We start from the raw sequence: 19,037 nt of genomic DNA on the forward strand, positions 1-19,037 counted from the left end.
GAATGAAAGTTGGATCCTGGCACAGGCGAAGATTTACTATCCATGTAGTGGAGCAGGTGTTTGGTATAAACTCAAGAACCATGATCTTTTGATGGACATTTTCAGAGAACAGCAGAGTGACAATAGCCAGGCACAGTGGTGCACACCTATAATCCTGGCACACAGGAGTCTGAGAAAGGAAGATCTTCAGTTGGAGACTAGCCTGGGCCACATTAGACCCTCAAAGCCAAAACCAAAAAAGGAAGAGAGAATCTGAGAAGAAGAGGGAGTAGTGGTAGGAGAGCAGAGGCAAGACCAGGAGAAGGAGCATTGATTTGGCCCTTCCTCTTGGTAGGAGATACCTTACTGTACTAGTGACCTGACTTAGGCACAATTATTAGTACTGCTATGTGGAGTAGAACTTGTATTATGTACTAGAGATTAGACATTGTCTTCAAGGCCCAGAGATTCTGCCACTTCCAGTGCTGGGAAGAAACTTAAATTTCCTAAAGACAGTAGCTGCTAGGCAGGAAGCAATGTACCTGGTATGACCGAATCCTAGATAGCATTCTATAAATGAAGCAGATTAGCAAAGAGATTGATAAAACATGACATATGGCACACAGCAGAAGAAGTTGCTGGAGAGGGTAGAGCCCAGCCACACTGCTGGCAGCTCCACAGAAAGATGAATCTACTCCCAGAAGAACTGTTATCCAGGTAACGATGACCCTAGTGGATTTATCTACAACAGCGCTACAGAAACACAGAGATGTTTCAGGAAGATAGACTACAAGCTAGACAACGCTTCCCACAGCTGCACCTTATGTCAAGTAGGATCTTTGGAGTCAGTGTTTTCATCTTCCCATGTCACATAAGTTTGAGTTTCTTATTAATAGAATGGAAATAGTAGTATCTATGTCAGAAACTTTTTCTCCCATTGGGGATTGACTTACGTTGGAGTAGTTCCCACAACCACCTTCTGCAGCCAATCTCCCTAATATAATTAATTAATTAATTCACATATTTATCGTGTGTGTGTGTGTGTGTGTGTGTGTGTGTGTGTAAGAATGTGGAGGTCAAAGGACTACTTGCTGGGTTGCTTCTCTACTTCAAACGTGTGTCTCCTGGATATCAATCTTAGGTCTTTAGGCCTGGTGACAGGTGACTTTACCTGCTAAGCTATCCCACAAGCCCTATTTAAAATTTTTTGAACTTCAGTTTTCTCTCACATGTGGAGAAGTTATCATAAAGAAACAAAAGGATAGGACAGAAAGGGGTTGTGGAATGTGGCACATTGCCAGGGTCTGTGGTTACATGTACAAGGCCCTGGGCTCTATTTCCAGTAACACATGACTAAGAATGAATTAGAAGAGAACATAATGTAAACTATGCACCATTAAGGTATTCTGTTTCTGCACAGATTCAAGTGTAACAAATACTGAAAACATCTGAAGGTGTGTATGAGTCACACTGTTGTTCCAGAGTGATGGTTTGGAAAGACAGGCAGGCAGGGAAGAGTAAACCCAACAGGTGTTTGTTTACTCTCAATTGCTAAAGCAGAGCTAGTAGCACACCTGTTCCTGGCTTTCCCCTCTGCTGGGATCCCAATGGCTTATGTGGTTCTCTGGGTCTGGTGTCTGCTTTGCTGTGATAGGCTCATTGGTGCAGACGTAGTTAGATTCACAGGCAAGACCTGTGTGGGATCCTTGCTGGAAGTTTCATGGTGTTTCCATGAATAGAATTTTTAGTCTCTTGCCTCAGCTTTCTTGATTTGACTCCTAAAATATCCACTTGCAAATAACTTCTCATATATATATATATAAGCTTAGTTTCACACGTCATTTTCTGCAATTCCAAACTTGCCAATAATTTCAAAACCAAAGTTTTGTATCTCACTAATTTGGTGGCAAAATCTAGCAAGAGTCGCATTTATTCTGTGGCAAAATTGGGTATGAAGCTCTTTGCTATTTATTCCACCCAAAGTGAGTCTTACATTTAACACAGAAATATAATTGTGCATGTTGTGGGTTTCAGGTTTGTATGTACATGTTTATTTTTATTTTACTTTTTTGGAGACAGGGTCTCACTATGTATTCTTGATTGGCCTGGAAGTCACTATGTAGACCAGGATGGCTTTGAACTCACTGGGATAAGCTTACCTCTGCTTAAGGAGTGCTGGGTGTGTGCCACCCATACCTAACTACTTTATTTGTAATTAATACATAGCATATGAATATACTCATATACTCATGTATATGAGTGTATGTCTGTGTATACTTATATGCATGTGTGTGCAGGTGTCCTCGGAAAACAACCTTAGATTCCCAGGAGCTGGAGTTACAGGCAGTTGTGAGCTGTATGCCTGACATGGGTGCTGGGAACCAAACTCAGATCCTCACAAAGTCTCTTAATCACCAAGCCTCTCTCTAGTCTTCTTGAATGAAGGTTTCCACCAACATTCTGTAAGTTTCTAATAGAAATTTTTAATAGGGGACAGATAAAACACATCTATATTCTACGTTATGAGAGCACAATTTATACTGTAGTACAGTCTTTAATTCATATGGTACCTAGGGACAATGTAAGGCTCTGTGGTCTGGGGAATATGCAGACCTGAGTGTTTATGAGGGGGAGAGTCTATGAATTTCACAGACAACCACCTGACCATAGGTACCAGACTAAACTTGGAGACTATTGGCTTGTCTTTGTTCTCACTGTCTATTGAGTCTGCTAGCTGAAGAGGAGCTCTATCTAAGACAGGGCTTTAGGGATTAATCTTCAGTTTTCTTATACTGCCTGCTCTCTGCATAAAGCGCAGCTTAAAGCTCTTGTCTCTGTCCATTGGTATTGGTGACAACAGACAACAGGAGCCTCAGTAGGTCCAGTTAGAGACTGAGGTTGACTGGTCTCCTTATCCAGGTACATTCTCAGAGTTCCATGAGAGTGCATAGTGGTCCTTTTGGATGTTGTCTAGTCTCTTCCGCTGAGGATGCCCCGCCCCACTTTACTCTGTAATAAACTGTATATACCTGCTACACTTAAAAAAGGAAAAAGAGGGGCCGGAGAGATGATTCAGCGGTTAAGAGCACTGACTGCTCTTCCAGAGGTCCTGAGCTCAATTCCTAGCAACCACATGGTGGCTCACAACCATCTGTAATGGGATCAGATGCCCTCTTCTAATATGTCTGACAGCTACAGTGTACTCATATAAATAAAATAAATAAATCTTTAAAAAAAGAAAATAGGGAAAGAATAGCATAATTTTTTCTTTCTTACTCTTATTCTGAGTACTGTGAGTATTATTAGCCTGGTGTGTTTTTGCTTTACTTTTATTTACATTTTAATTCTATTTTAACACCGCCCCCATGTGTGTGTGTATGACCCTGCCTGCCTTCCTGCCTGCTGCAAGAGGTGTATAGAGCTCAGAGAACAACTTTTGAGATTCATTTCTCTCCTACTATGTAGGACCAGGGAATTGAACTCAGGTTGTCAGGTTTGGCAGCAAGTACCTTTACTCAGGCCTTAAGTACATATGCGTGTATTTGTGTGTGTGTGTGTACATGTATATGCATACATATATATATATATATATATATATATATATATATATATATAATATTCTTATTTATTTTGAAATATTTAAAAGTCTGTTAATTTAAATTTGTATTGGTAAAAACTGAGCCTGGTCAAGGTCAGTTAGCCTATACGCATCCATACTGTAAAGATAAGCTTTCCTGATTTATTATTGCCTTGGTTACTCTAAAACTTAATTACATTGTGCCCATTCACTTATTACATAAGCACTTATTCGCGGAGACATTATTTATAGAGCCAATTCACACTGCCAACTTGGTAACCTGGTTATTGGCTCTGAGTGTCCCCGAGACAGGGAGACGTGAGGTAGAGAAAGGGTTTCACGGTGGCGTTGTCTTTTTTCACTGAAATTTTGTGAATTCTAGGTTAGACCTACCTGTGTATAGTTGCAAAGGCTCAACAGCAGTATAACCAATCTTCCTATGCCCTAGGCTGGAACAAAGAACAAGGCCAGAAGTGTTACGAATACATACTTGCTGTGGTCTGAATGTGTGTGTACCCTTCTCCTCCAATTCATATGCTGAGACCTAATGCACACAGTGTGATAGAGATGGGCCTGAGAGGCCAAATCTTTTAAGTTCTGACTCTATTTAAGAGAACCTGACCTAAGTTTGAACTTAGACAAACTAGCAGGCAGTACCTAAAAACCAACACTTCAAAGCAATAAAAGCACAACTACACAGATAAACAAACCCAAAACAAAGACTAAATTCTAACCTATTTATTTATTTTTGTAGTTCAGTTTGGCCTCACACTCTCTATGTAACACAGATTGGCTTTGACCTAGTTGTCCTCCAGCAGCATCCTCCGAAGTGCTAGGGTTATTGGCATGTACTATGATGCCTGGCAAAACTAAACCTTGAAATGCAATATGAAGAATTTGAATATGGACTAGATATAATGGTACATAACTATAACCCTAGCCCTCAAGAGGTGGAGGCTGGAGGATTGCTGCAAGTGAAATGCTCTCCTGTTCTAGGCAACAAGTTCCAACCAGCCAAGATTACACAGTGAGTGTCTTAGGGTTTTACTGCTGTGAACAGACATCATGACCAAGACAAGTCTCATAAAGGACAACATTTAATTGGGGCTGGTTTACAGGTTCAGTTTACAGGTCAGTCCATTATTATCAAGGTGGGAGCATGGCAGCATCTAGGCAGGCATGGTGCAGGCAGAGCTGAGAGTTCTACATCTTCATTGGAAGGCTGCTAGTGGAAGACTGACTTCCAGGCAGCTAGGACAAGGGTATTAAGGCCCATATCCACAGTGACACACCTACTTCAACAAGGCCACACCTACAAATAGTGCCACTCTTGGGGCCAAGCAAATGAGAACGATCACAGTGAGACTGTCTAAGAAAGAAAATTAATTTTGGATGCAAAGTAAGAAGCTGGAGTTCAAATATTGGCTGGGCTGACTTCTAGTTATGCTATCCTTGCTTTGTCTCACCTTCTCCAAAGCAGTTTAATTGAATACAAGAGCATGAATGTCCATTTACTTCATGTGGTGGTTTGAGAATGAGATATCATCTACCAGAAGAGCCCAGAATTTTTTTGCTTTTTTTTTTTAAGATTTATTTATTTTTATGTATGTGAGTACACTGTAGCTGTACAGATGGTTGTGAGCCTTCATGTGGTTGTTGGGATTAGGACCTCTGCTTGCTCCAGTCAATCCTGCCCTGCTCTGGCCCAAACTTTTATTTATTATTATAAATAACTACACTGTAGCTGTCTTCAGACACACCAGAAGAGGGCGTCAGATGTGGTTGCTGTGATTTGAACTCAGGACCTTTGGAAGAGCAGTCATTGCTCTTACCCACTGAGCCATCTTGCCAGCCCCCGAGCCCAGAATTTTATAGATCATCAACAACTTGGGCTATTTTGGTTCTTGTGTTTCCGTGCCTTCTGATAATTAAGCTTTGTGTTTTCTAGGGTGGAAGAGAAAGAATGGGGGAAAGGCATCAGAAGGAGAATTTGGGAAGCACGATAAAGAAGAAGGTTGGCCATTCCATAGGGAATCTGAGTAGAAACGCCTCTTTCCATGGAAAATGGTAACAAAACAGAACAGAACAGAACAAACAAACAAAAACTACACAAAGGAGGTAGCATTGCAAAGGCTCACCTGTAGAAGCTTTTGCTTTTTTTGTTTTTAGAAGGAAAAGAAGGAAGTAGAGGGCTCAAGGCTCTACATTCATTCCCGACATCGTATCTCCTGCTAGGTACAATATCTGTGGGAAGAACAGGGCTGACACATGGTGGTTTGAGGAAGAATCTAAACAAGTGTCCCGAGGAACATGGATAAGGAACTCTGGAAAGTATACTGGAGGGTGAAAAGGTATGAAAGGAGGAAATGGCAGCTACAGAATGCTCTAGAGGCAAGCAAATCAGAGTGCTTACACAAAGATGTTGGGAGTAGTCTGTGATCCCAGGGAGCATGCTTGCTCAGATGTTGCATTGAGGCAGGGTCCTGCTGGACTTGGGGAGGGGTTTGTGAACTCAGCTTTGCCAGGACCACAGGATACCACCTGGCTAGAAGAACTAGCCAAGGCCTGGCAGAGAGTCAGTCAGAGTCAGGTAGCTCTTTTTTTTTTTTTTTTTCGAGACAGGGTTTCTCTGTGTAGACCTGGCTGTCCTGGAACTCACTTTGTAGACCAGGCTGGCCTCGAACTCGGAAATCTGCCTGCCTCTGCTCCCAAGTGCTGGGATTAAAGGCATGCACCACCACACCCGGCCAGGTAGCTCTTCTTTTTGACTATCTGAGAAACTTCCCTCACTGGTATCCATAACTTCAGTTGGTCTTATTGAGAGGGCAGGCCACTCAGAGGAGGGTGGCTGTCTCTTCTGGTGGTTAGAACTCCTTCCTACTCTCTTTTGCTCACTATTTAGTCCAGTGGTTCTCAGACTCTTTCCAGGCAACATTTAAAAGCTTGTGGGGCTTTTTTTTTTTTTTTTTTTGTATTTAGAACTGTGAGAGGGGGTGTACATATGGGTAGAACCTGTGTAAAAGCTGTCCTCCTGCCAGATAAGAGTTCTCTCTTTATCCAGATTTTCAGAAGTCCCCCAGGACATTCATGTAGGTAAAAACTTGTGTTTAATTATCTGAGCCTAGAACTTAATAGTCTTTTTTTTTTTTTTAATGGTCTGAATATGCAGCGAACTTTCTAGGAATGCAATTACAGTTCTGTGTGAGTTTAGGGAAGCTTGACTTTGCTACCAAGAGTTGCTCAACATTTCCTGAAGTCACTACATTGATGGCAACATGCCGGAGGTAGTTGAGTCACTGGCTATGCACCTGTATCAGTGTGTTGGTAGAAGTTTCATTTCTGTGACTCTAAGGAGAGGTGTAAGCATTTGCCTGCTTCGAGGGAAACGGCACTCACTCTAAAATACTGTTTATGTTGTAGCAAATTGCTATGCTCCTTCTTATAGATGGGGAAATATTTTGTTCTTTTTAGTCACGTGCATAGGGAAGTGATGTAATCTATGATTATTAGTTCGTGGTTTAGGAGTCATTACAAATACTTGTTCTAACATAGGGTTGAAGGTTGAGAGCCTTGGTTCTCCTGGGTCTCATAATACCTGCTTTCCACCCACCTCTCTGGAAGAACTAGCCAGCAAAGGAGTGCCTCCCCCAGCCCCCGCCACACTCCCTTTTTCATCTTTCTGTCCATCAAGTTATGGACAGACAATCGCAATGCAGGAGCTTTGGCTGTCAGACTTCTCTGTCAGGGCCTCCAGTTTACCCTTAGTCAAGAATGGCAGGTCTGGTCCGAGTGTTGATAATACAGGCTCATGCTCACGTAGAGGTTTTCTTTCTTTATGCCCTCTCCTTTCTCCATCTACCTCAGTATCTCTTCTGATGCCCCTGATCTCTTGCTCCCCGCCATAAGCTGGCAAGTAGCCTACTGCTGGACTAACGAGCCACCCGGGGCTCCCAGTTCTAGCTCTTCTATCCTATTTTTCTCCTAGTGCTCCCTCCACCATCGGCTGCCCTTTTGACCCTTGATTCTCCCTTCCCCTTCAAGGTCTGTTCCCCAGGCATATGACGTCTTCCCTCCTTACGCCAGGTCCAGATCTGTCTTCCTTTTGTACAAACACATCCTTTCTTCACCTTCATCCAGGCTCCTTGTCTTTGTGCCAGCTCCTCTGCTTTAGGCTTGGGTCCTATAACCCCCTACAGCCCCCCCTCCTGTCTCCATCAGTCTAGTCTGCGGGTCTCTCGGCAGCTCTTAGTCCCCCGCCTGCATGCGTGGTCGCCTATGTTCCCCTCCATCCTACCTCTACGCCCTCCCGCGCCGTGGGCGGTCTAGGGAGGGGCCGGGATCCGGGGCGGCTCCTGGGGCTCGGGTTGTGGGAGGCGCCCTCTCCGATCTCCCCCTCCCTTCCCCCCGCCCCGTCTTCCCCTGCACCCTCCTTCCTCCCTCCGCCCGAGAGCTTCCCCGGTCCCCGGCGCCGCCTCCTTCCCTCCCGGCACCGTGCTCTCGCGGCCGCCGTCGCCCCGGGGAAGGAGAGACGGGGGTGGGGTTTGCGGGTAGCGATCGCGAAGGGGAGAGACCCCGGCCGGGCTGGAGCCTGGATTCCTGTGGAAGAAGAACAGGGGGAGGGGAAGCTGGAGGACCGGGAGGGAGAACGGGGAGCCGCGGCCGGGCCTGGGCCCTTGAGGCCCGGGGAGAGCCGCGGAGCGGGACCGGCCGCCGAGGTAAGACCGGGGCCCCACGACCGGGGCTTGGCAAGGAGGCCGGTGGACGTAGGGTAGGGCCGGGGGGTGCGTGGGGTTCGGGTGCGAGAGGCGAGTGATGGGGTAGCGGGACCCCTGAGCGTGGGTAAGCTGGGCTAGCGCTAGCCACAGGGGCTGCTGAGAGGAGGTGGAGTCCCGGGAGGGTGGGGGGCCGAGGGAGGCCGGAGGAGGGTGGGGACAGGCGCTCTCTCCTCCTCTCCCCCCCAGCCCGTGCGGCTCCGCCCCCGCCTCCTCCGCGGGGCGCCCTTCGCGTCCCGAACCGCGCGGTTGGAGCCCGTGAGGTGCGCGGAGCGAGACCTGTCCGTCGGCTGGCCCAGGCCGCGGCCGGCGGGCTCCTCCGTGCCCTCACTGTTGCCTTTTCCTCAGATGCTGCTGCTGCTGCTGGTGCCTCTCTTCCTCCGCCCCCTGGGCGCTGGCGGGGCTCAGACCCCCAACGTCACCTCGGAAGGTGCACCCATCTCCGGCGCCCTGGACCTCTTCCACCCCACAGCTCGTTTCCTTGCACGTCTCCTTTCCTCATCACTCTTGCGGCAGGACCTCCCCCCGCCCCCATCCCTGGCATCCTGGTCCGCAGCCACTTCACAACTCCTGACCTCCTTTCTGTCACTCCGCATCACCACCAGCACCCATTTCCTCTACCTCACGTTGCTACACTACACCGTTTTTCTGTGACCCCGAATTATCTCAGCCCCACCTCCCTTTCCGGGCCCCACGTTACTACAGCGCCCCCCTTCCGTAGTCCACCTTGTTGCTTTGATGGGTTTGTGTGGTCCTTGTTCAGTGGGTTTGTGTGGTCCTCACCGGTATTCTCCTTCGGCCCTGTCCCTCATTTAAACCACCGAACATTATAGCCCTTAGGATTTCTTCTTAGATATTTGTCTCCATTATACTTCTTAACCGGTGGACTCTCGCACCAGCTTTAGCCCTAACCCACGACGCTGGGTTCTGCAGCTTGGGGTTCTTAACTGTTCCCACTCCCAGCTTCCAGTCGTGTGTCCCGTGTGCCCCTCCTTTTCTGTCCCCCTGCCCCAACCCCACCATTGACCACGCCCTGCTCTTCCCCCTTCCACTGCGCGCTGCCTTCCCGCTCCCACGGTTCCCCTGTGCCTCCCCATTCCCTCTCAGGTTGCCAGATTATACATCCGCCCTGGGAAGGTGGCATCAGGTACCGTGGCTTGACTCGCGACCAGGTGAAGGCCATCAATTTCCTGCCTGTGGACTATGAGATTGAATATGTGTGCCGGGGCGAACGCGAGGTGGTGGGGCCCAAGGTGCGCAAGTGCCTGGCCAACGGCTCCTGGACGGATATGGACACACCCAGTCGCTGTGGTGAGTAGCCTGGGAAGCCACCCACCATCCCTGCCCCCTTCCTTCAGGCCCTTCCATTCTCAGTTGCAGACCATCCTTAGTTGTTTTGCAAGTCAGCAATTTAAATCCAGTGGAACCAAATTCACAAATACGTTTAATGAATGAGTACTATGTAGGAGGAGGGGTGTTGCTGTGAGCAGCTAGTGGGAGGAAGCAAGCTAAGCAGCCAGCACATTCACTTCATCGTCTTCATGAGGATACTGATCATTGGGTGAAATAACTTTGATTTTTCATCTGAGTTATCCTTTGAGGTTCATTAATGAGAGATTATTTTTTAAGTTATAAGACGATTTCATTACATTTTCTGACACCTTTGTCTCCCACTCAATGACCATATAAGCCAGTTTAGTAGTAGTATAGACCAGCCATAATAAGAAAAGCAAATCTGGTCTTGCATCCAGGTTTACGTCCATCCACACATTTCAAAGGCAGAAGAGTACCCACTTTACTGTGCTGTTGAGCAGTATCTGTTTTGTGTGCTTATAGCTCCATCTTGAGTTCCTACAATAGAAATGCTATTTTTTTTTTCTGATAGGAATGTGAATACTGGGGGGGGGGGTAGGGCTGGGGAGAACGGGGAGGTAGGGAGGCACAGACATTGCACACCTGATTTCCTGTGGAGCAGGATGCTTGTGAACCCAGACCCAAACCTAATTCTCTGTACTCCCTAGGGGAAGGATCCTCTACAACTTGCCTTTTTTCTTATTTTCCTGTCTCTCCACAGTCCGAATCTGCTCCAAGTCTTATTTGACCCTGGAAAATGGGAAGGTTTTCCTGACGGGTGGGGACCTCCCAGCTCTGGATGGAGCCCGGGTGGATTTCCGATGTGACCCCGACTTCCATCTGGTGGGCAGCTCCCGGAGCATCTGTAGTCAGGGCCAGTGGAGCACCCCCAAGCCCCACTGCCAGGGTGAGGGGAACAGCTGCCTGCCTGCAGCTGATGAGGGTGCCTGCCCTAGAATGGGAGTGGGGTGGGAGTGGGTAGAGGGAATGGATGGTTGCTATGAAGAATGTCGGGGAGGAGTTTGGGAGGATGCAGGTGAAACCTATCTTTACACCACCCACCTGCCTCAGACTTGGTTCCACGGTCCTTTCTGTTGGGCTTCCCCCCACCCTCCTTTCCTTTAGTGTGTTCTTCCTGATTTCAAATCTTGGACCTTTTTTATTTTTCCTTCATTAATCTCAACTCCGCCCCCCTCAGCTTCTTAAAGTTAAAAAACTGCTCTCCCCACCTCCCTGGAAAAAACTACCCTCCCCCCCCACCCCCCGTAGACTTAGAACATCCTCTGTATCACTCTTCTAGGACTGGTCCTTTGCTATTCACTCTATAATGGAATTGCTGTAAATATTCAGAATTAAATCATACATTACATTTAGAAAAAGTCGGTGAGATATGGGATTGGAAACATGGAAAAAGCAAAAAAATTGGGGCAGAATGACCAGAACAGTGATAATTCAAGGGCAGATGGAAGAAGACTGAGTCTTGTGTATACTTTAACAATCTTGATCATTCCTTGAGGGAATAATTGATTGCTTTTGTGTTTGCTACCCCCTTGCTTGCCTCTTTGCTGTCTTTTCTGCAAACGTCTCCCTTTTCTGGGCACCCAAACTCTTGTATATATATACTCTTCTCTCCTGGAATGAATTAAGCTTCAGGGTTCTTCATTTTGACTAAGTCCTTATTTTGAGCTCTTAAGACTGTGTGCATATGCTAACCAACCTTTGGAGAACTTACTAAACTAAGGTATTTAAACAGCACTTATTTAAAACCAATTGTTTTGTAATTTGTCTTCTTAAAGAGATCATAGGTTTATATATACGTATATAATATTCAAGCTCTACAAAACTCAGCTGCACCCGACCCCCTTTACTTGCTGGAACAAATTCTGTTGTCCTTTGAATAATTGAAGAAAACACGAGTCCTGACCCCTAGCCCCGCCTTGCTCTTATCCTCAGGCACCCTTCCCTCATCGCAGTCTCCGCTCCGCATGAACAGGTGTGGGAGGGGGCTGGGGATCAGGCCTGGGAAGCTGGGCGCCCCTGGTAACTCTTCTCTGATCCCCGTCTTTCCTGCTGCCAGTGAATCGAACGCCACACTCAGGTGAGATCAGAAACCCTTCCGCGTGCACTGCCGCCCCCATCCCCTCACTCTTCACCCTCCACCAGCAGGATATCTTTGCTTAGGTTGTGGGTGTCCTGTTACTCATGTCCCACCACCCATTCTAGTTTGAGGCCGGGCCCTCCTCTCCTACCTGTTTCTTGCCGCCAAATCGCGGTTTTCCGCGGGTCGCGCTCCCTCCCACTTCCCTGCTTGGCCACGCTCCTCCGGGTCGCGCTCCTCTCGGACTCAGCTTTCTAGCGCGAAGCCCGGTAGGGGGCAGCCGCGCGCCGGAGGATCCCAGATCTCTCCTTCGTGGGGTTCCTTCAGACCTCGGGGACCTACTCTTGCCACCCCCTACCCAGGTTTTACCTGCGAGGTTCCGTCGACCCTGTTCACTGGTCCCACCCATGCGAGCCTCGCATCCTCTGTAGACCCTTTCTCCCATCACCTTTCTTCCAGCCTTCCCTCAACTACACTATCCTTCTCCTAAGCTGCACTTCTCCATACCAGTTCTCCCCTTCTGCAAAGCCTTTCCCATCGCTCTCGCTCTTCCTACCCTTAGTTCCTCGCTCCATCTTCCCATATCCCCCTTTCAGAACTGTCACCTTCCTCTCCTAACCTACCCACCCTCGCTTCCCCTCTTTGCTCTGTGCTTATCCTCTCTCCTTCCAAATCCTTATCCTCTCCTCTAGTCTCCTTAGGCAGAGACCCTTCCCTTCCTTGCGCTCTCCCTCTTCTCCCCTCCCCTTCGGGCCTCGGCACTGGCTCCTATCCCCGCCTCCAGCCCGTGACGTCAAGCCCCCCTCCTAGCTCCTTTTCTCCCTCCTCCCTTCTGTCGGTCGGTCAGTCGGCGAGGAGAGTCCGCGGTGGCGGGAGCGAGCGTCTCTTGGCCCTAGGAAGCCCACGTCTCTGCCTTCCCCGGGCTCTGGCCCCTCCTCCCCAATGAGACCGGGGATGGAGGCGCCTCCCCGACGCCCTCCCAGAAGCCTTCCCCAGAAGAAGTGTCCCCCCTGAGCTGCCCCCACCCCAAGGAGGCCGCCCCCGCCCCTCCTCGCCATGGGCCCGGGGGGACCCTGTACCCCGGTGGGGTGGCCGCTGCCTCTTCTGCTGGTGATGGCGGCTGGGGTGGCTCCGGTGTGGGCCTCTCACTCCCCTCATCTCCCGCGGCCTCACCCGAGGGTCCCCCCGCACCCCTCCTCAGAACGGCGTGCAGTATACATCGGGGCGCTGTTTCCCATGAGCGGGGGCTGGCCGGGGGGCCAGGCCTGCCAGCCTGCGGTGGAGATGGCGCTGGAGGACGTTAACAGCCGCAGAGACATCCTGCCGGACTACGAGCTCAAGCTTATCCACCACGACAGCAAGGTAGTCGGGGTGAGGGACAGCGTGGCCGGGGTGGTGGGAGGCGAGGGCTATGGATCCTCTTTGGGACTGTGAAGCAGACCCCTCCCGAGAGTGACTGGTTGGAGACGCACAGGAGGTGCGGGAGCTTTGGGATATCTCAGTGGCTCTGAAGGCCGACTCTCTTGAAGGCAGTAGGAGATTCACAGAAGTGGTGGGGGTCTTAGGTGCTGATCCTCTAAAGTAAGCTATCCCTGGCCAGGGTTGGGGGCTGGAAGGGACGTCAGAGGTGGGCAGCTGGCTCAGGGGTTTACATTTACCATGGTAACAAGGTAAATCTTGGCGTAGGTTGGGGCTGAAAGGAATATGGAGAGAAGGGGGGAAGGATTTAGAGAGGCAAGAGGGCTCTACTTTATCTGTCAAAACAAACAGCAAGGTAAAGCTGCCTGACTCTTCATCTCTATCTCTTAGGGGATTCCTGTGAGAATATGGCCTACAGCTCTGGGAAAGACTAATAATGGTTAAGAGGTGGGCTGAGGCACTGGGAGAGTGAGTGTATTGGGGGTCCATAAGGAACCCCTACAACAGCATTGGGGATGAAGAGTCAGTGTACAGGGAGATCAAAAAGAATGGATCGGGGAGGGGGTGGGGAGGAGGGTGGGAACAGTCAGAACCCTGGGCCTCCTGTGGAACCTGGTGGGGGGGGGGTCCTGATTTTAGCGTTTGGTTTTATTATGGCCTAGTGGATCTGAAAAGAGAGAAAACAGGATGTAGTTTTGGGGAAGAGGAAAAGGTTGGTCGTGGTGAAGAAATTTTGGGGTTAGAGGATGGTCTATGGTGAGATTTCTTTACCAAGTCTCTCTCCAAGAGGGAACTGACAGGACAAAAGTTTGGGTCCTTTCTGACATGTGGCTCCAGCGATTTGAGATTAGAAAAATTGTACAGGTGGAAGATTTGGCCATTTTATTCTTGGGGTGTGTGGAGCATTGGTATGCACCTAAAAATAGACATGTGTCTCCAAAGGGGACAGAAATGAGCCTGCTGGCAGAACACTAGGGGAAGGGGCTTGGAGGGGGGAAAAACCCCCAACAACATAAGTTCCCTTGAATTTTTGCCTTCTCTGTGGGTCCCAAACATCAGTGAACAAACACACCATTTGTTTAAAATACTAGTTTGAACTCCTTAGGAAGGATTCCCAAGTAGTTTCTTCGTTTTCATCCATAGAGATCCTGCCTAGGGAGATGGCTGTATGCAGCTTACTCCAGGATGCCTGTGGGAAGAGAGGCAGAGCACAAGAAAAAAAAAAAATTACACGTGAGGGAGGGTAGGGAGGAAGGAAGAAGAGAGAGGGTCTTGATCTGGTTAGAGAGCAACATAGGTCATTGTCTGTGAGGGGGAGATGGGAAGAGATCAGAGATGGGGCACTACAGGAAGATAAGGGAGGCCTGACTTGAGTTCAAATTCTTCCCCCATGACAAGTGATTCCCTAGGGGTGTTGGGGAGCAAAAGGGGTGGGGGCCACTAGAAGAAGGTAGACATGAAGGAGAGGCTATGGTGCAGTGTAGGTCTCCATCCTTGGCCAGTGGTCAGTTAGGAATGTCACGGGTTGGGGTAAATGGTTGCGTGTGGGGTTTTTGTAAGAGCAGGTAGAGAAGAGATGAAGCAGAAGATGGTGCACACATTAGGCCACACAGGCCCTGTTTTATGTAACTGTAGGTTTCCGAGTATCCTGATTGTTCCTGTGAAATCCTTTCTTCAGACAAACAGTGGAGGGACACTTTCAGGATTCAGGAGAAGCTGGGGTCAGCATCTGTTCTAAGTCAGGGAGGACCCACTAATGGTAAAAAATAATAACAATAATAATTGTAAAGAAGCTGAGTAGGAAGCAGGTTCCAAACCTACAGGTGAGCCCTGCCCTTGGCAGGGTGGAGAGCAGAGCAGGCAGCCGTGTTCAGAGTATGATTTTTTTTGTTTGTTTGTTTTGGGTTTTTTTTTTTTGGGTGCTCAGATTTGCCAGCTCCCCCTGGCTCCCTGGGCTTCTTGTCTCCAATTCCCCACAGTGTCTCAAATGTCAGGCCTCAGTGGGGAGCAAGCAGACTCCAGATACCTTCTTTATTTTCTTTCTAACCCCCTCCACCAAGTTCACCCTCTCCAGTCCCCTGTGCCTCTAGTCTCTGTTCCTTCTGCTCTGACTCCCCACTGGCTGTCATTTCTTCTCTGCTTCTTTTGGGGGCTCCAGCAGCTTCTGAAATGTCATGCTTCAGCAGGAGGGGAACAGACAGTAGGGGACCCACGGCTGGCCCTTCCTCCCCCAATTTTCCCTCCTACCATTCTTTCCCTCTCTAAGCTTTCCTGTTTCATCTCTTTCAGGCATCTCTCCTATCATCTGGCTTGTGGAGAATTCCACTCTATGTCTATTTATCTGGATCTCTTTTATTTTAGATTCTTCTGCACTCCCCCCTCCCCCCTTTTTTTTTCTAATGGACTCGTCAAATGTCAGGGCCCAGCAGGAAAGGACAGGGTGCAGAGCAGACACCCTACTGATCTTGTTCTTGTTCTCTGAAATTGAAGGTGGAAATTTCATTGAGGGAGCTGCCTAGGGATCTGCAGAGAACGTATTTGTATTTCCTGAGCAGATGTTCAGACCCTATAAACATGGGATGAGGTGGGGTACAGAGATGACCAAAGAGAGTGGGCTTAGGGTTGTTTGAGAATAAGCAGAAGTGGGAGACAGCAGAGTATGTGTTAATATGGAAGGAAGGGCATGCAGTTTTGAGTAGGGCCAACGTGCCAGATGCAAGACAAGAGAAGGACGCTTAAGGCAAAAGCAAAGTCTAGAAATTTGACAGGAAGAAGAATGCGGTGCTGGCAGTGAATAGTTAAGGAAAGGCACTAGGTTGCCCAAGACACTAGGCAATGTGAGATGTGTATGTGTGTGTGTGTGTGTGGGTAAGGGGCTTGGGAGCCAACCTTCATTTCCTCCTTCCTCCCTCAGTGCGACCCAGGGCAAGCCACCAAGTACTTGTATGAACTACTCTACAACGACCCCATCAAGATCATCCTCATGCCCGGCTGCAGCTCTGTGTCCACACTGGTAGCCGAGGCTGCCCGGATGTGGAACCTTATTGTGGTATGCAAGGCAGGGGGTCACTTCCTTTTGGGCTGGGTTGAGTAGAAAGCTCATGGCTATGTTCTAGAGGACTCGGGAGAGGGACCACTGCCAGGACTCAGCCTACTTTTTTTTTCTTTTTTCTTTCTTTCTTCTTCTTTTTTTTCGAGACAAGGTTTCTCTGTGTAGCCCTGGCTGTCCTGGGACTCACTCTGTAGACCAGGCTGGCCTCGAACTTAGAAATCCGCCTGCCTCTGCCTCCCAAGTGCTGGGATTAAAGGCGTGCACCACCACTGCCCGACCCTCTGGTAGAATTTCTTGAAGGGCTGTGAGGATCCACAGATGTGTGTGTGTGTGTGTGTGTAAATCACTTTTCCCAGGACAAAGATGGGGAAGTTTAGAGATCTGGGAGAAAAGTCAGGGCCAAGAAAGCAGTAAGGACACTGCTAGCATGCTCAGTTTGCACGGACACTTCCCCTTCTTCTGCCTCAGCTCTCATATGGCTCCAGCTCACCAGCCTTGTCAAACCGACAGCGGTTTCCAACGTTCTTTCGGACACATCCATCCGCCACACTCCACAATCCCACCCGGGTGAAACTCTTCGAAAAGTGGGGCTGGAAGAAGATTGCCACCATCCAGCAGACTACCGAGGTCTTCACCTCAGTGAGTCCAGACAAGGGGTGGGGCGTGAGGTCCCAGGGGCATCTGCTCTTGCGGGGAGGACGTGATGGTTTATCAGAAGAGAACACATTCCAAGTGGGCGAAGTGCTTGTTCTTTCTGTAGCCTGGGGAACACACGAATTGGATTTTTGTAATCCTCTCTGCCATTTCGATTTGTTCCCCAGACAGATAGGACTCTGTTCTATGAAAGTAGGTTTAATTCCAAGTTGAAACAAGAGGGGCTAAGAAGTAGGGTCTTAGGGAAGTAGTGGATTCCAGTGCCTTCAGGGGTAGAGGGTGATTGGCAGCTAAATATGGAGCTGCTGAATGGAGTGGAAAAGAAGAGGGTAAAGGGGCAGGCAGATGGATAAGAGACAAATGACAAGTGTGTGGGTTTGGTAGTTGACCCGGAGAGATGCTTACAGACAGTTTGAAGGACAGGGAGGTTTGCAGAGGCAGAGAGGAAATGGCCAGGCTCCACACTGGAGAAAGTAGCCTGATTCTTCTCTTTGTTTCTCTTCTTTGAGTCTTCATTATTTTCAGTGGCCCTTTAATTTTCCCTTCTCACTTTCCCTCAGTGACTCAGTCCATTCTCCTGTGATCCTTTTGATGGTCTGCCCACTTGCCTCTTGAGTTGGCACCATTCTGTGTATTCCAGACCCTGCCCTGCTTTTTTTTTTTCCCCGTTGTTTTCTTCTCAAAGTCCAAAGAGGGGAAGATGGGGCAGGATCCCTGGATACAGATCTTGAGGAGGGGCTTGTCATGCATCTTGGAAGCTGCCTCCTAAGACTGGAGGCACTTTCTTTCATCCTCTCCTCATGGGGTTTAGGGGCTCTTGGAATAAGGTTCAGATCCTATTCCTGCACTGCGAGTATTCGGTCAGTTCTTGGCCGCAAGCTCTGCTCTATCTATACTCTTGATGTTTCTTATCCCCACCCAAGACACTGGATGACCTGGAGGAGCGAGTGAAAGAGGCTGGGATTGAGATCACTTTTCGACAGAGTTTCTTCTCAGATCCAGCTGTGCCTGTTAAAAACCTGAAGGTGGGAGAGCAGGGATGGTAGGCTCATGCCTTGGGGTTGGTGTGGGTGGTGGTCAGCAAGGTGGGAGAGCAGGCATGGTGGACTCAGCCCACGGTGAGATCAGCGTGGGTGGTGGTCGGCTGGAGAGGAAAACCTGGAAGAGGCAGTTGTTCATTCTGTGAGACGGCTCAGTCTCCTGGGAAGGTTTAGTTCCGTCTTCCAGTTGACATTTATCCACTGCCCATTCACTGAACATTTCTTTGCACTAAGCACTTGGAGCTAGGAAATCAACGATTAGAAAGCACTGGCTTAACCCCTCAGGCGCTCTTAGCATCCCTCAGGAGCTCCGTCTCTGTTTCTGTTTTATAGCGTCAAGATGCTCGAATCATCGTGGGACTTTTCTATGAGACCGAAGCCCGGAAAGTTTTTTGTGAGGTGGAGATGGAATCTGGACCAGGGAGGCAGGGCTGGATGGGCTTTCTACTGGTGGTTTTTCTCCTGGGTCCTCCTCACTGCATCTCTGCTCAAATTGATAGCAAATGACCAGAGGTGATAATGAATACCAGGCCTGTCTGTAGGCCTGACTTCGTTATTTGTCTATGTTCAGACACACACGCACGCACACACACATTCTCATTTTATTGCTTTGTGTTTTAACTCTGTCTTTTCTGAGTGGCCAAAGGAGGCATTTTGTTGAGACTCTCCTATGATTTGAAGATTATATAGTGGATTTCAGTGAAGATTTTTTTTTAAATCCTGATCTTTGATTCTTAAGGGACTAAACAGTATGTAATGAGCTAACACTACTTGCCCCAGAACAAAAACAAACCTCCAATGCTTCCCTCCCTACTTTGAATGCAGGTCTATAAGGAACGGCTCTTTGGGAAGAAGTATGTCTGGTTTCTCATCGGGTGGTATGCTGACAACTGGTTCAAAACCTATGACCCGTCAATCAATTGTACAGTAGAAGAGATGACTGAGGCGGTGGAGGGCCATATCACCACGGAGATTGTCATGCTGAACCCTGCCAACACCCGAAGCATTTCCAACATGGTGAGGGAACATCGAAGGAGAGGGAAGAGGCAGGGGTTGAGAATAGCAGGGGAGTTGGGGATGGGAAGGGGCCTGT

At 48.8% G+C, this 19,037-nt stretch overlaps 1 protein-coding gene across 5 annotated transcripts in view; it reads left to right on the plus strand.

Moving 5' to 3' along the window:
- The first annotated feature begins 7,947 nt into the window (after positions 1 to 7,947).
- Positions 7,948 to 19,037, plus strand: part of Gabbr1 (gamma-aminobutyric acid (GABA) B receptor, 1) — a 28,340-nt gene continuing 17,250 nt past the window's right edge. The window contains exons 1-11 of one of the 5 annotated variants that reach the window (NM_019439.3): positions 7,948 to 8,271; positions 8,677 to 8,758; positions 9,436 to 9,639; positions 10,403 to 10,588; positions 11,759 to 11,779; positions 12,981 to 13,141; positions 16,113 to 16,247; positions 16,719 to 16,889; positions 17,828 to 17,929; positions 18,278 to 18,343; positions 18,770 to 18,961. In NM_019439.3, coding sequence (NP_062312.3) covers positions 8,677 to 8,758; positions 9,436 to 9,639; positions 10,403 to 10,588; positions 11,759 to 11,779; positions 12,981 to 13,141; positions 16,113 to 16,247; positions 16,719 to 16,889; positions 17,828 to 17,929; positions 18,278 to 18,343; positions 18,770 to 18,961 — 1,320 coding nt within the window. In that variant the 5' untranslated portion in view covers positions 7,948 to 8,271. Of the gene's footprint in view, positions 8,272 to 8,639; positions 8,759 to 9,435; positions 9,640 to 10,402; positions 10,589 to 11,634; positions 13,142 to 16,112; positions 16,248 to 16,718; positions 16,890 to 17,827; positions 17,930 to 18,277; positions 18,344 to 18,769; positions 18,962 to 19,037 lie in introns of those variants that run through there. The other 4 variants (XR_001782091.2, XM_030249909.1, XM_006524632.2 and 1 more) reach the window with 4 other exon arrangements.

This window comes from Mus musculus, chromosome 17 (genome assembly GCF_000001635.26).
Source record: "Mus musculus strain C57BL/6J chromosome 17, GRCm38.p6 C57BL/6J".
In the NCBI taxonomy this organism is placed as follows: Eukaryota; Metazoa; Chordata; class Mammalia; order Rodentia; family Muridae; genus Mus; species Mus musculus.